Source organism: Mastomys coucha, unplaced genomic scaffold (assembly GCF_008632895.1).
Source record: "Mastomys coucha isolate ucsf_1 unplaced genomic scaffold, UCSF_Mcou_1 pScaffold21, whole genome shotgun sequence".
In the NCBI taxonomy this organism is placed as follows: domain Eukaryota; kingdom Metazoa; phylum Chordata; class Mammalia; order Rodentia; family Muridae; genus Mastomys; species Mastomys coucha.
In genome coordinates, this window is record NW_022196904.1 from 114,472,608 (window position 1) to 114,487,931 (window position 15,324).

The 15,324-nt window shown below is 49.4% G+C and overlaps 1 protein-coding gene across 2 annotated transcripts in view; it reads right to left on the reverse strand.

Annotated features, from left to right (window-relative positions):
- Nsmce1 (NSE1 homolog, SMC5-SMC6 complex component) overlaps positions 1-15,324 on the reverse strand; it is a 27,783-nt gene continuing 12,459 nt past the window's right edge. For both annotated transcript variants that reach the window (XM_031388218.1, XM_031388217.1), the window contains exons 3-8: positions 6,418-6,539; positions 6,185-6,262; positions 4,723-4,869; positions 1,508-1,624; positions 654-774; positions 1-200 (exon numbers count right to left, since the gene is read on the reverse strand). In XM_031388218.1, the coding sequence (XP_031244078.1) occupies positions 121-200; positions 654-774; positions 1,508-1,624; positions 4,723-4,869; positions 6,185-6,262; positions 6,418-6,539 (665 nt within the window). In that variant the 3' untranslated portion in view covers positions 1-120. The remainder of the gene's footprint in view (positions 201-653; positions 775-1,507; positions 1,625-4,722; positions 4,870-6,184; positions 6,263-6,417; positions 6,540-15,324) is intronic.

The window sequence follows — 15,324 nt, forward strand, 5'->3', positions numbered from 1 at the left end:
TGCCATCACGAAGCATTTAATAAAAACATGTTAAGAACAAATATCAACATTGGAGACACGGCAGTTCTAAAGGGGCTGTGAGGATCAGCGCACCAAGAGCCAGAAGGATGCAGGACACAGCTAGTGCTGCCGGGTCCGCAAGGACTTTCTGCTCGACTTGGAGATGCCAGCCTCCCTCTCCTTCTCAGGGTCGTAGACTTCTGTGTATAGAACAGCACAGACACAGTGAGCAGCATGGCGAGTGGACTGATCACATACAACACCAGCTACGTCTACAGCTGTTTCTTCCCATGAGGACATGCCACTGTTAACCCTCCTCCCACAGCACCGTGAGCCAGGCAGCATGGCTCACTGAGGGAGCTGGGGGGTGGCTTTCCCATCCCTGTCCCTGGATGGCTATAAGGACAGCCTTGTTTGGCTCTCACAAGCCTTGGGGTTTCTATTGGATTCTAGAGCCCTGTAGAACAAGGCAGGCAGGCAGTGTTCACCTGTGCTTCAACAGGTCACCAACAGTGACCTTCATGCTCAGAGACCTCCTTAGCCCTCCCTCCAAGGGTGCTCTTGGGGCCCAGACTTAGAACAGAGGTCCCACAGACAGCCCATCACAAGGCCACCCCATCCCATGAGCACTCTGGGTGGGGGGAGACACGTACCTGGTATGTCGTGGGGCCAGTAGTCATTACAGTGGGGGCAGCGTGGTTCAGGGGTGGACTGGAAGTATTTGGCCACGCAAGGCAAATGCATCCTAATTCCACACGTCTCACAGCTTTGACCCTGAAACAAGACAGCCTGATGACCGTGGACCAGTACATCTCTCAACTCACAAACCTTCAGAAAGCTGCAAGAAAATGGCTAGCAGGCTGGAGGGTTTAAACTTCCAGGCCCAAACTTAATGCTGGCAATAAACCCAAGTCCTTACAGTAGGGCTTTCACTACAGAATTTTGAACAAGTAGGCATGGATGGAAGGTGCAGAAAACCTCCCTCCCTGCCAATCCCCTGTAGCCCCAAGCACAGGCTCCCTAACCAGAGAGTCCCTGATAGGAGATAGAGGCATACATCTTTGCAGTAAGCCAAGTGACAACATGTTATCACATGCTTTTAGATCAAGAGAAGCATGTTGTAAGCCAGAGACTCCACCTCCTCTAAACATAGAAATATCATGGACCCCATGGATACGCACATAGATCAGTATGGAGCCTGGTTGCCCAAGATAATCAAAAAGAAGCAAACTCAGGCATCCAGCCTGATTGAATCATAGGAAAGCCTGCAGCTGAAAAGCAGAATGGTGGCACAGAGAAAAACATGTCACAGAGCTACCAACACTTAAGATATCAGCCAGCACCCATTAGCACCCTTGGGATAGAGCTGAACGTCCAGGGAGAGAACTAGGGGTGCATCGAGGGGAGCATATCATGGCCTGTCCTGAAGGTGCTATGTCCTGAGGGATTTAACAATGGAGGTCCAGTGGGCTAAGCAGGGGGCCCACTCCTACTGCTGCCTGAGTACCTGGATGAGGAGGCCGTGGCAGATGTTGCATATCTTCACAGCATCTGGGTAGCTTTCTCGGATGAACTGCTCCATCTCCAAGATAGCCCGGCCATGCAAGGTGAACTCCCCCTCCTTCTGCAGGGACATAACACACTCATGCTAGCTCAGGGCTAACTCTCCCCGTCCCACAGCCCAGAGTGCAGGAGGACTAGGTCTAGATGCTCTAGTCACTGCACACTGTCACCAATCCCATCCAACGAATGTCAGCAAAGTCCCTTTAGCCAAACCTCAAGAAAGAGAAACCAAATATCAAACAGATAATGGAGGCAAAGGTCTTCTTACCCTCTAGATCTCAGAACCTCTCTTGCCTTCACAGATGTGATGGCCCCATCTTCACAGCCGCCCCACAAGCTAGTCACAGTCGGTGTCGTCAGCAAGGGAAGACAGAGGCCAGGGAGGAGAGCAATCTCCCGATGGGTAACCCAAGACAACCCTAGCCGGTGCCCACTTCCCAACCCCTTCCCACCAGTGTTGCCCCATCACTGCCAGCCCTGACTGCCACTTTACAAATGAAACTAGAAGAGGCAGTGTGGAGTCTCAGTGGTCCTGGGCATGTGAAGTGGACAGAGGGAAGCTGACAGGACGGCCACACACAAAGGTGGCTCTGTAGTAGATGGAGGCTGAGGAGACAGCCCGACAGGACAGTCCCCCTCATATTGCTGTCTTCCACACCTAAGTTCCCTCCCTACCCACCACACAGTGGGGAAGGGTGTTTGTGGAAGCTGGGCTTCCTTTCCAAGGCAGTAGTGGAAAGGTGGGAGCAGGGCATTTATGAGGGGGCCTGGTGACCAAAGAAGCAAGTGAAATTATTTCCAAGAGCCAAGAGTGGGCAGTGGGAAAGGAGTTCGGAAATAGAAAGGCCTTTGTACACAAAGCACTAGTATCCTGAGCAGTGGCTATTATTAGGCAGACAGGGACTTGGAGCCTACTCAGGTGTCCTGTGGGTGTTAGCTGTCAAAGATCGCAGGTCCATACTCCACTACTCAGCCAGCTCCCTGGGCCTCCTTCCCCTGCTCTTGAGGCTGCACCCACCAGAGGGAGCCAACCTGGACTATGGGGAGGATGTGGGCCAGGCTCTGATGCCTGACTTAGCACCCTCCAGTCCAGAGCCTCCTGTGGACCAACCAGCTGCATCGTACCTAGAGAAGCCTTAGCAAACAAAGGGAGGCTACAATTCCGAGGCCAAAGATGATGCTAAAACCCAGTTCCTCTGATCAAGGAACTGGATGCCTAGGAAGGCTTGGAAAGGGACCAGCCAGCAACCTGGTCAACAATCCTTCAGTGGGTCCCCCACATAACTCACAGCAGCCCTGCCCAGAAAGTGAGGAGCCCAGAGATGCTCTCCCAACCACGCCCCATACTGCATGAGCCGGTGCCTTCATTCACCAGATACATGGTAAACAAGAACTCAGGGGATGCCCAGTGGCAGGGCTGAGGAGACTGAGGGGCTGATGGGCAGCCAGGTGGAGGGCCTCCATGTTCCCCTCCACAGCAGCTCACACATTTCTTCAGGACTCCCATTAAACCCTCCCATTAAGCAGCCCAGAGCTGTCCTACAGTAGGCACAGCCAGCATGTTCATTCTGAAAGGCACCAGAAGGACAGGGGTCTGGAGGCCATGGGCACCATGGTAGGCCCCAGAAGCTGGAGGTGGGACCCCTCCTCTCTATGCCAGCCTGATAGCAGCAAAGAGCTAGGCAAAGGGAACCCAGTCGCCCACTCAGCAAGCATTTACTGAGCACTACAGTTGTCAGGCACATTCTGAAACAGGACAATAAAGTCAGAACCCCTGCTCTCAAAAAGTCTCTCTCAAAGAGAGTACATCAGAACATTCTACACTGACAAACCCACCCCAGAGAGGCCAAGAAACTGAAGAGTCACTGATGTGCCACAGGCACCTAACCAGGCTTGTTACCTGGGCTGCATGCTAGCAGAGTGTCAACATAGGCAAACCAACCAAGATGTGGTCAACACACACCTACACAGGACAAACAGAATGTCCCCAAGCTAGCCCTCACTCCCCAAGGCCACTCCTACCTCTCTTCCCGGCAGATACCTTGGATTAGAATTCCACCAAGGTTCCCAGAGAGGAAGTAAAGGGTAGCGAATGAGGCCACCAACAGCACTCTCAGGCCACGTACGGACTACCCAAAGAAGAAGCTGGAGACAGTGGAGCTAGAGCAGCATGCTGGAGCTCTCTCTGGTGGGGCAGAGCTGTGATCCATGGGGCCAACCTGAGTTCACGTCTGGGCTTCTGGAAACAGTAGTAACTTTTCTGGGGGGAAACCTGGGGCATGTGCCTCACTCCAGCCAGGCCTCACTACACAGCTTGCTCCTCCCAGACCCACCTGTGTCTGCATGTACTCTGTGTACTTCTAGGGTCAGCGTACTGAGTGGAAGGCCAAGAGCACCGGCCCTCGGCAGCACAATAGTGACAATGCTGTCACAGCACCCTAGAAGCCTCCTACAGCAGGGGGCACTGCACACTCTCACACTTGCCCCTGTGCCACACCAGGCATAGGAATGAAAGAGCAGTTAGCTGTACCAGGAGTCAGACCCAGGAAGGCGTCAGGGCCATGTTCATCCCACCAACTTTATCTCTGTTGCTTTTTCATAGCTGTGACTGAGGTAACTTACAGAAGAAAGCATTTAATTTTTGGCTCCCAGTTCTGAGGGCTAGAGACCATGACCATGGCAGGGAGCATGGAGCAGGCAGGCAGTCAGGCATGGCACTAGAGCAGTCTCCTGACAGCTTACATCTCAATCCATAAGCAGGAGGCAGAGGCACCAGGGTAGATGGGAATATTTTGAAACCTCAAAGCCCATGCCCCAGTGACATATCTCCTCTAACAAGACCACACCTCCTACCCCTTCCCAAACAGTTCCACCAATTAGAGTATTCAAACATGACCCTGTGGGGCTGTTTTCATTCACACCACCACTGTACAATGCCTGTCTGTACCAGAGCTTGGATAAACTGTCCATCGAGTCCAGCCTCTTCCACATGTGGCTGCAGCACCCAAGCTCAACCATGTAAGTATTAGGGAACAGAGGCTCTCCTCTCATAGGTCACGGGAAGCTTACAGTAGAGAAGAGCCCACAGATGGGCCTGGCTCAACTGCGAGAACAGAGATTGTGCACTTCCGAGTGAACAGGTGAAGGCCACCAGGGTACCTCAATCAGCCACTTGCTCTGCACAAACTTCTGCAGCACCTGCTCCGCCTCCTTCTTCCTCATTTTTTTGCCTTTGAGTTGATCAACTAGGTTCAGAATGTTTGTAGAAGAAGCAAAGCCAGTTTCTGAGTCAACAATCAGTTCCAACTGCAAGAGAAAAAGGTACCTTATTCATCTATTTGAATAACAAACACCGTACCTAAGCCTCCAGCCAGCCCTGGCCAGGATGGGCTAAAATGGCCCCAACACAGGCAAGGTGGTACAGACAGCCCTTCAGGAAGAGAATGTATAACAGCAGACATGTCTAATCCAACTCCTGTTACACTCCCCAGAGTAGCGCTCCTGCCCTGCCTCCATCTCCCAGAAGAAGGAGAAAAACCAATGACTGGGCACATGAGGCAGCACCTCTCCTCACTCAGGCAGAGGAGCAGAGCCAGGGTGGGTCAGCAGGAGAAACTGCATGGACTCATACCAGGCACATTCCCTAAGTTTCTGTCTGTGGCAGGACAGGTGCTAGGTATCCATCCTTGTGCACACAGGGTATGGCCCTTGTCCTACCCTTATTCTCCACACCATGCTGACAGCCTAGGAGTACCATGAAACCATAAGACTAGAAAGTCTACCTGTCTTGAAGGGCCCAGTCAAGCTGAAACTGAAGAGGGCGCTCCTTTCCTACCTTTCCAGTAGCTGCTATGTGCTTTCAGGACTCAGAACCAGTCTTAGCCAGGTGTGTGGCAGATGGGCTGAGCAAACTGCTATAAAGCTTGGAAGAACAGGGCCCTAGCACATCAACTGTTCAGTGAGTGCCTCACTAAAGTGCAGGGTTGGGTTTGGAGCATTCTGGGGCAGGGACTGGGGCCCATGCACTCCAACAGGTTCTCAGGTGGTTTGTTTGGCCTGTCACTCCCCATAAGACCCAGGAAGCTATGTAAGAATTGAGCAAATAGGGACACCTCATAAAAATACCAAAGAGCAAGGAATGTCCATTTAGCCTAAAGACAGAGCTTCAGAAAGGTTTACAGAGCAATGCCTGGTTCCAGGAAACTTCCCCAGGAGGGTGGATCTCCCCCCCCCCCTCCTACTGCAACAGGTATCTACTCCTCACCTGGAGGAGGAAGGTCAATAGAAACAAAAGAACAATGGGAAAGATAAAGAGTAACTGGCCCATGTTGTAAACTATAACCAGTCTGCATTGTAGGCTGTAAAACTCTGTTCTGAAAGGGTATAAAAACTTATAGAGCTTTGTTTCCTCTTGGTCGTTCGTGTCCCGGATGCAGGGTGACCCTAGTATACTAGTTTCAATAAAAACCTCATGCAAATTGCAGCGACCTCCCTCCTGATTCTTCACGAGTGGGGCACCCACACGGAATACAACAGCTGGGGAGCATGACCTCCACAATTGCAGTTTCTATTTCCTCCCATTAGAAGCACAGCATACTGTAGCAACGAGTACTGTACTCACAGCCTTTCTAAACAGATCCAGCTCGTTCTCTGCAAAATCTGTGGCCATTTTGGAAACTGAAGTTGTAGCAAGATTCACCTAAAAATAAACCACATAAGGATCAGGCCATGTCTTCACCACAATGTTTATCACTTTCTCATCCCTCTCTCAGAAGAGTGGGTCAGGAATAAGCTACTGCAGAGCCCTCTGTGCCAGTTTCTCAAAATGCCACTAGAGGGCGCTGCCACACATACCAGTGCATAAATGGGTCTCCCATCGTCTTCAGTAACTCCTTTCTTTATCTCGATATACAGAGACTCCAGGACACTGTTGATGTTGTTGATGAAGTCCTCCAGCTTATCTACAGTAGCATTTCCTAGAAATAAGCAGGCAGGGATGGGAGTGGATTCGTCAGAAAAGCACACACAGCCTGTTTCAATCACAGGCACCTGACCACACTGGCAGCCGAGCCAGAAATGTTTTGGCTTTCTTGGGCCAATGCCAACACTGTGGTTTCTTTCTTCCCGGAGTGCTCAAAGATAAGCTGAGACAGAGAGGGTGCAGTGAGGCAGAAAGGCCTCCGAGATTGTTATCTCAGACCACTGAGACCGGGGCCTTCTTTCCTCTGCCCCAAGGCTTCGTGCTGTGCCAGTGGCCCTCCACAGCTCCCTCCTCCACGGAAGCCACCCAGGACACACCTGAAGGCCTTGGGCCAGCCCAGGCCTAAATAATGAGCCACAGCAGGGTAGGAGAGGCTCACTGAGGCACTCACAGCACAAGAGGCCCTGTTCTAAGAGTAGTCCATGCAGCTATTGTCCACGTGTCCTCCCACTGGCCCTTCTCAGGCCCTGGCAGCCCTCTAAGCACAGGCAGAGATGGTGTGAGCTGTGGGAGCCTGGCTCTAGCAGAAGCTCATGCTGTGCCATCAGGGGGCCACAGACTGAGCTCTTTAAGAGACTTGAGTCTGAGGAGGGGAGTAGATCCAGAAGCAATCTTGCAGGGGACTCAGGGGAACAGATACTAATTAGCTAGTGAGAAAGACCAGGAGAGGCTGCAAAGGGAGAGGACACATGTTACAATTCCCAGCTTGGAGATTCAACCCTTCAGAAGGCAACAGAACCTTTTTAACACAGTGAACGCATATGGCCAGCTTCGTGTGCTGGAATTACCTATCTGCAGTGTGATACTTTCAAGACAAGGATATTACTGTTTTCATTTATTAAAATAATTTTAAAAGATTTATACTTTTTAAATTACTTTGAGAAGCCCAGCAGTGGTAGCACATGCCTTTAACCACAGCACTCGGGAGGCAGAGGCAGGCGGATTTCTGAGTTCAACAGCCAGCCTGGTCTACAGAGTGAATTTCAGGACAGCCAGGGCTACACAGAGAAACCCTGTCATGAAAAAAACAAGCAAAAAAAAATTTTTTTTTAAGTAAAAAAACAAAAACCAAAAAACAGAACCACTGAGAAAAAACTGCAGGAAAAACAAAAACAGAAACAGAAAGCATACAACCACCTATGCTGTAAACCATAATAAAAACAATCACACACAGGGCAAAGGCCAGGTTACTTCCCTTGCACAGGCGCCTAAGGGTAGCACTAGAAGGAGGCTCATCTAAAGGGTCATTACAGGGATCTGATCCTTGACTGTTCGATTTCCTACAGAAAGTAGGCATTTCTAACACTGCATAACAAAAACAAAGTCAGCTTAAAAGACAAAAGGTCGTATTGGTAGCAGGAAGACACGCAACATTAAGGGCATGTAGAGACCCAGCCAGGCTCGTGGGTTCACAGTCATAGCAACATATGTGTGCTGCATTGGTTCTTTTTTCCTTTTGTTTATCAACTATTATTAATCAGCTATTAAGTGGAAAGCAATAATGCGGGAGGAAGGAAGCCAGGACAGAGCTGACATTCACACCTCCCACTGCTGCCCCCTGACACCAGAGCCGATGCAAAGGGGTCTTTCCCATGACATTTCCGAGGCATTTAAGATGGCTGGCGCATGGTGAGGATCCCTTCTGATCCCCAGGCACCAACTTTGGAGGACTGACACTGATTCTGGCAAGAGACTCAGGTACTCAAGAGCCACTGTAAAAGAAATAGCATTCCTTCTCAGTGAGAAATCACTCTACACACTTAGAAATGAAGGAAGAGTGTGTCCAGCATTGGCTAATACCCAAGGAATAACTGGCCTTGAACAGATGATTTTGCTAACTTATATATACCCTAGGCTTATGCACTTTACATAAGCTGACCTCTTTAATAAAATCTCTTTTAGGTCCCAGTCCCAAGTCACATTTTGAACAATTCAAACAGAGACAGGTGGAGACTGCAAGTCTGTCTACTTGGGCAGATGGGAGACTTACACAGCAAAGACACTGCCAAAACTATCTCTTATGTATACCAGTGTTGTTCTTTTTGAATAGTTGTTACCCAGGTCCGCTTGCCCACCTGGCAGATTAGTGCTCTTCCTGATCAGAGCACAGGGGACTTAAGAGCAGACAGGACTACAGATGGTTGAGATCCTGCATGGCCTGCTTTGAGCTGCCATTAGGGGCCTGTCTTTGGGATGGGCCTGAAGGTTGGTTCTAAGTCAGTAATGTCTCCTTTGTAATGGGAATGGAACCTAAAGACTGGTCACTCCCACTGTGTAAACATTTACATCCCTGGATCCTAAATTCCCCCTATCGCCAACAGGCTTGTTTAGCAGACCACTTACCTCTGGGATATTTTGGAGGCAGTGTTCCTTTAGCTAAATTCCACTTGTGTGACTTAATTTCTCCAAAGCAAATCTATTAGTGAGTCATTTATAACATCAGTTGTATTACTTTGAGTTTCTTCAGCACCACTACCTCTCACTGGGTAAGTGACAAAATTCTTTGTGAACAAGTTCAGCCCAGTCTCACCTCCCTCTGAGAGGGACATTTCACATTTTCCACCAAAGAGGTACCTCAAGGTGTCATTCAGAAAACTATACTCTGTGGGCAGATCAAAGGCACTCTAACACACTGTACTTTCCAAGTACTCCGGGGGTGGGATGAAATCAACCCTCTTTTTTTTCACACAATCCTCTAGGAAGGCTACATCCATGTGGCTGCCTCCACCAATGACCTCGAGTTGAACAGGTCCCCACACTCTCACTATCTCCAAATTGGCCTTGCTATTTGGTAGCAACAGGGCCAGCAGCAAAGACCCGCTCTCTGAGCTTGTCTTCCCTTTTATCCCTGAATGCCAACACAACTTTTTGCCTCAAACCCTCTCTTAACCACTCTAGATGGCCTGCACAGCTCTCAGTGGTGCCCTCTAATCTCCACAGCCTCCTGGCCAGGCTCATCCCAGACAAGCTAGCCAGAGTTCCCAAGCAGTAACTTCACAGTGGTCACCAATGACCACATCTGGCCACTCACCCAGGAACCCAAGCCTGGCCTCAAATGCCAAGCAGCCCCATGTCCTTCCAGAAACTGCCCAGCCCACTCCATTCTAAGCTAGCCAGTTCTGGGGTCTCTTTTGTGCTACCAAGATTGAGGGTGCTCCCACTCGGTGTTAAGGTTACACAGGGCAGTGCTTCCCACCCTGCATCCCTTGAACGGTGAGTGGCCATTGCTCTGCCTCATTTGCTCCAGGAGGTCTTGCCCAAGAAGCTACAGTTTGCAAACCTGCAGAGCTGCATTTGGCCCCATGTGCCGGCAACCGTGCTCTGTGACTCTAAAGCAGGTATTTCCAGTCATGAAGTCCTACTGTGAAAGACTTAAGAGTTAATTACTATTACTCACCCCAAACCTCTCTTCAGAATCTTGAACCTACTGAGAAAATAGCCCACACTTCAAATCCTGAGGTGCATGCAAGCCCACCAGAGACTGCTTCCCCCAACAGACGCAGCCTGCAGCTGGCAGTGTGAAGTGTGGTCTGCTCGGCCACAAGGTGAGCAGGCTCCATGCTGTCTCCTTACTTGTCATGGAGGTGCCTGCTTTTCTTCTAGGCTGTGATCATGAAACTGTGATTAATGCTCCTTGCAGCCTGCTGGACACTGGTACTGGTGTGGTGCATTTATCATTACAACCGCCCTGCCAGGTGCATTAGTAATGTCCTCTTTCTACACTGCTCGCCTAAAGAGAGTAAACGACTCAGAGTTTCCCTAACTTGGACATAGAGCTGGGCTGCCAAACTCCAGATCCTCAGCCCAGGCACTAAGCCATAACACCCTCAGTAGAGAAAACCTGAGAGCCCTTCCCCATACCACAACCCAGAGTTGTCACAGTACTTCAGTCACAAAAAGGGGGTCTGGCAGGGGGTGGGAGGGGAGCACAGAAACTGTAGCACCCTGGATGAAGTCACTGGAGGGACTTCTGAAGTCAGAGATGATATGCCAGAAGCCAAGTGGCTGACATTGGCATGCATGACATCAGTTCAGTCCTTGTCTAGTCTTATCCCAAGATGGGCTGCAGAAAGGAAAAGATCCATAAAGGCTCAGGAAGACACTCTGCTCCTTTTCCAGAGAACATGCTTGACAGAGAGCCAATCAGAGCCTGGGGCTCAGCTTTTCAGGGCGGTATCCCACTAAACAAAACAGGCCGGTCAGACTCAAGAGTTTAGCCCACTGAGACTGCTTTTCTCTGGCTTAAATGTATTTTCTCCTATTTGTATAATTGAATCGAGTGTGCCTTTGCTAAATCAGAGCCTGCCTGCTTCTATAGGCTATGGGGCTTACAGTTCACTACACACTGGACCCTGACAGCAGATGGTCAGGAAGTCTGCTGCCCTAGCCTCTGGCTAACAAGTATTTTTGTTCTAAACGAGTCACCAAAGATAGATAATGCTATTTTTACACAGAGAAAATAAGAGTACAAATCAGCCCCAGGGGCCCAAATCATTGTGAGCCAATTAGCCCTGTGACAGCAAGAAGGCCACCTGCTGAGTTTACTAGCAAGGTGGGCCCTGCTACAGATCCAAGTGCCAGACAGAGCTGACTCTCAAAGTTCAGACTCCAGCTAGAGCAATAGTTCTCAACCTTCCTAATGCTTCAACTCTCTAATACCAGTGCTTCTCAGCCTTCCTAACAGTGCAACCCTTTAATACAGCTCCTCGTGTTGTGGTGACCCCAACCATAAAAGTATTTCATTGCTAATTTATAATTCTGCTACTGTTATGAATCAAAATGTAAATATCTGATATGCAACTCCTGTAAAAAAGAGGCTGAAACACAGGCTGAGAAAGACTTAACTGGAACAAAGGAAAAGCTGGCAGGAGGGACACAGAGGCACATGGGGGCCCCTGGGGTTCCCCCTTCAGAGTATATCACTCATCAGTCTTGGAAAAAGACCATCTTGACCTTTGGACATGCGGGTGCAAGAGGAGAAAGCAGCTTCTTACAGAAGCACAGAAGACATTTGACAGTTCTCAACACCAGCACGTCAGTTCGCCACAGCACTGCTCAGCAGACCCTCAGGAACCACCACCCAGGATGGACATGTAGTGATGCATCAGAGAGAATCAAAATCACACAGGGGCCATCCTTTTGGTTTAGCATGAATGATAGGGCCCTCCTACACTGGTCTCCACCTTCTCCATGGTTGTTCTTCCATGTATCAGTGTTTCAAAAAAGTCCTTGGGTTCTCAACTACCTAATGACTTCTCTACCTTCAGGAGTCAAATCAAGAGAGAGAAAAGTAGCTGGCCTGGCACATGGTAGATAGACTCTAGGGTACCATAAGAAGATGGACTGGCTTACTTGCACTTTCTGTTGCTGCGATAAAACACCATGGCCAAAGCCACTGCGGTGGGGGTGGGGGTTCAGCTTACACATCCACATCACAGTCCATCACTGAGGAAGTCAGGGCAGGGATTCCAGACAGGAACCTGGAAGCAGGAACTAAAGGAGAGGCCAGGGAGGAGTGCTGTTCACTGGCTTGCTCCTCATGGATTATTCATGGTTGTCCTGACTCAGTCTCTGCATGGGCTTCCAGATCCAGCTTACTAGTTTGGGTTTCAGATGCTTTCTTTGTTCAGAAGCCCATTTTCAAGCATGTGGCAACCACTACTTGACAAACGAAGACATTCTAGTGAGCGGGTCTACTCAGCTGCACCAGAACAAGACAAGATGACGTGCTCACTACAGAGCACCTAACAGTCCTGCCTGTGTGCTGAATGTCACTGAGCACTGCCATACCATGTACACAGTCTATCCATGCAAGGACGCTCCTCTGGCCAGAGGTCTGCTGTGCAGCACTGCTCCACACTGCCATTTTTCCATCCTGGTTGAGTTCTGAATGCAAACGTGAATAGTCACATGCAAACCACTTTCATTGCAGAATTTTACTGTTGACCTTATCAGTGTGGATCCCACTGCAACTGCTCTTGCCGAAAGCAGGTGTCCATCTACCCTCTACAGAAGCAGCAATGGTGACAGCTCTGTGCCACCAGTGCAGCAGGAGAGGCCCAGCTGAAACCAGAGCACCTCACCTTGCTTTATCTGTAATATGGAGTGTCCGCAAAGCCAGCTGACAAGCCAGCGGACAAGGAGATACCACTGTGAGCGCAGCATCCCACCAAAAGAGTGGGCTACAGTAACTGCACACTCAGCGGGTTTTTATTAAAAACAAACATACATACAAAAACCGGGCTTTTCTTTTTAACATGTTAACTGACTTAGACCTATAGGGCACCGCATACCACAGACAGGGCTCTACCGGTTTTCAGACTCTGATTAGCCTGGAACCCTCCTGTGAAGAGACTTCAAAGGATCCACCTGTTCCCTGGCTGTCTGATAAACAGCTGTAGTTTCTGACCTGAGGCAGGATGGTAAACATGCTCCTCCAGACACTGGACAGGCAGGCAGTGGGCGGCCACACACAGAAGCTTAAGTATGAGCCCAGGCAGCCACCCTTAAGCCACAGACCTAGCTCAGGAAACAGCTCCTCAAGCCCCAACTAGACTTGTGGTAAGTCCGATCACAACTCTAACAACCAGCCCAGGAAACAAACCACTTATCCAGAGCTAACAGGGTGGCCAGGACACAGTTAACATCTGAAAGCTTCCCTGCTTCAACTACAGTGTGCATCACTATGGATATGCCTGCTTCCAGCTTCCCCAGGCCAGCAGGCTGCACTGACCCAATAAAGGTCTCCTCACTCCTGCCCCCGAGGAGGAGCAGTCCATGTACAGCATGGATAGCACAGGCTCACAGCCAGCCGCTCTGCAGCCCAGCTGCTTCAGTACTTTACCCTGCATGTCTGAAGCACAGTGCAATCCCTGGGGCTAGATGTGGATGCAGGCGGGACTGTCACAATGACTCTAGGTTCCCATTCTGCACAGGCCACTAGCTCACCTTCACTGGAGCTCCTGCAACTTGCACTCAGGCAGTGGACTGGCCCCCTCCATATGTTGCCTAAGTGGAGCCAGATGCCATGTTCCACCTTCAGGGTGATCTCTATACTCTTAATCAGACCCCTTTTCCCTCTGCAGTTTTCCTGATGAACTCCAGCACAGTGACCCTTCTATGGCTCATGCCCAGAGCTCCACCCCATCTAACACTCCTTCCAGGAGAAGCACACCCAGACTCAGTGAGCTTATAAACTGCTCATCACAGCCAAGGAGGACAGGTGTACAGTAAAGTCACTAAAAATACAAGAATCTTTTACTTGGAGCTGGCGTCTAATTGCTACTAAGACCTCTCTGCTAAGATGTGTTTACACAGTATGGCAGAGTGGAACACAGCTGGAAGGCCAGCACCACTGTGACTCACCATGAGAAAAAGGGAAGAGGTACAAGTATGTCAGCAGCTTGCTCCCGTCAAATCCGGGAAAAGCAGAGAAAGGTTTGCAAACACTGGGAAGACTCCCCGCTCACCAAACTGTTTACACAGCAGACTTCTGGTACTTGTTTGTTAACCTTACTGGAAAGTTTACCAATCTTAATTTTTTTAAGTTGTATTTATTTACTTAGTGTCCAGGGGTCTTTTGTCTACATGTATGTCTGTGAACCACATGTGCTAGAGGTCAGAAAAGGGTACTGGATCTCCTAGACTGCAGTTACTGGTTTGAGCCACAATATGAGCACTGAGAACCGAACACTGATATCCTCTGCAAGAGTAGTCACCACGTATGCTGGGAGTGGTGGCGCACTCCTTTAATCCCAGCACTTGTGAGGTAGAAGCAGGTGGATCTGTTTGAGGCCACCTTGGTCTACAGAGTGAGTTCCAGAACAACCTGGGTTATATAGATCCTATCTTGATGGGGAAAAAAAAAAAAAGAGCAGCCATCCCTGACCTCTTAACTCCTGAGCCATCTCTTTAGCCACCAATTTGTCTGTCTGTCTGTCTGTCTGTTTTTTTCAAGGCAGGGTTTCTCTGTATAGCTCTGGTTGTCATGGAACTCACTCTATAGACCAGGCTGGCCTCAAACTCAGAGATCTGCCTGCCTCTGCCTCTCTCTCTACCTCTCTCTCTGCCTCCCAAGTGCACCACTAAGCCCAACCCTTTTTTTTACATCTAAAATTTTAAATATTTTATCTTCAGAATGAGAACTTTTATACTTTACTAAAAATTAACATAAAACAGCAAAACCAATTACAATATGTCAGTGGAACTAGCATCCCCTAGAGAAAGAATTTAGGGAGAAATGCTAGTGAACTAGGAGCCAGAGAGTCAAATGGACATTTACCTTGTCTCCAAATGGCTCCCATTCAGAGATGCTCAGTTGGTGAATCACTTGCATTGGAAGCAGGAGAACTTGAGTTCAATCCCGGGAACCCAGGGAAAGGTGCATGGGCAGAACAGGCCTCTCAGATGCTACCCTCTACCTCCACAAACACGCCCTCCAGGACAACCCTACACTCACCATACACATACATTAGAAAATGCTTCTAGGGGCTGGAGAAATTCAGTGGTTTAGAGCACTGACTGCTCTTCCAGAGGTCCTGAGTTCAATTCCCAGCAACCACATGGTGGCTCACAACCATCTGTAATGGGATCTGATGCCCTCTTCCAGTGTGTCTGAAGACAGCTACAGTGTACTCATATACATAAAATAAATAAATAAATATTTTTTAAAAAAGAAAAAGAAAAAATGCTTCTAGAGCATCTCCTCATAAGACACACACTGGTCACACACACTGGTCACACACACTGGTCACACACACTGGTCACACACACTGGTCACA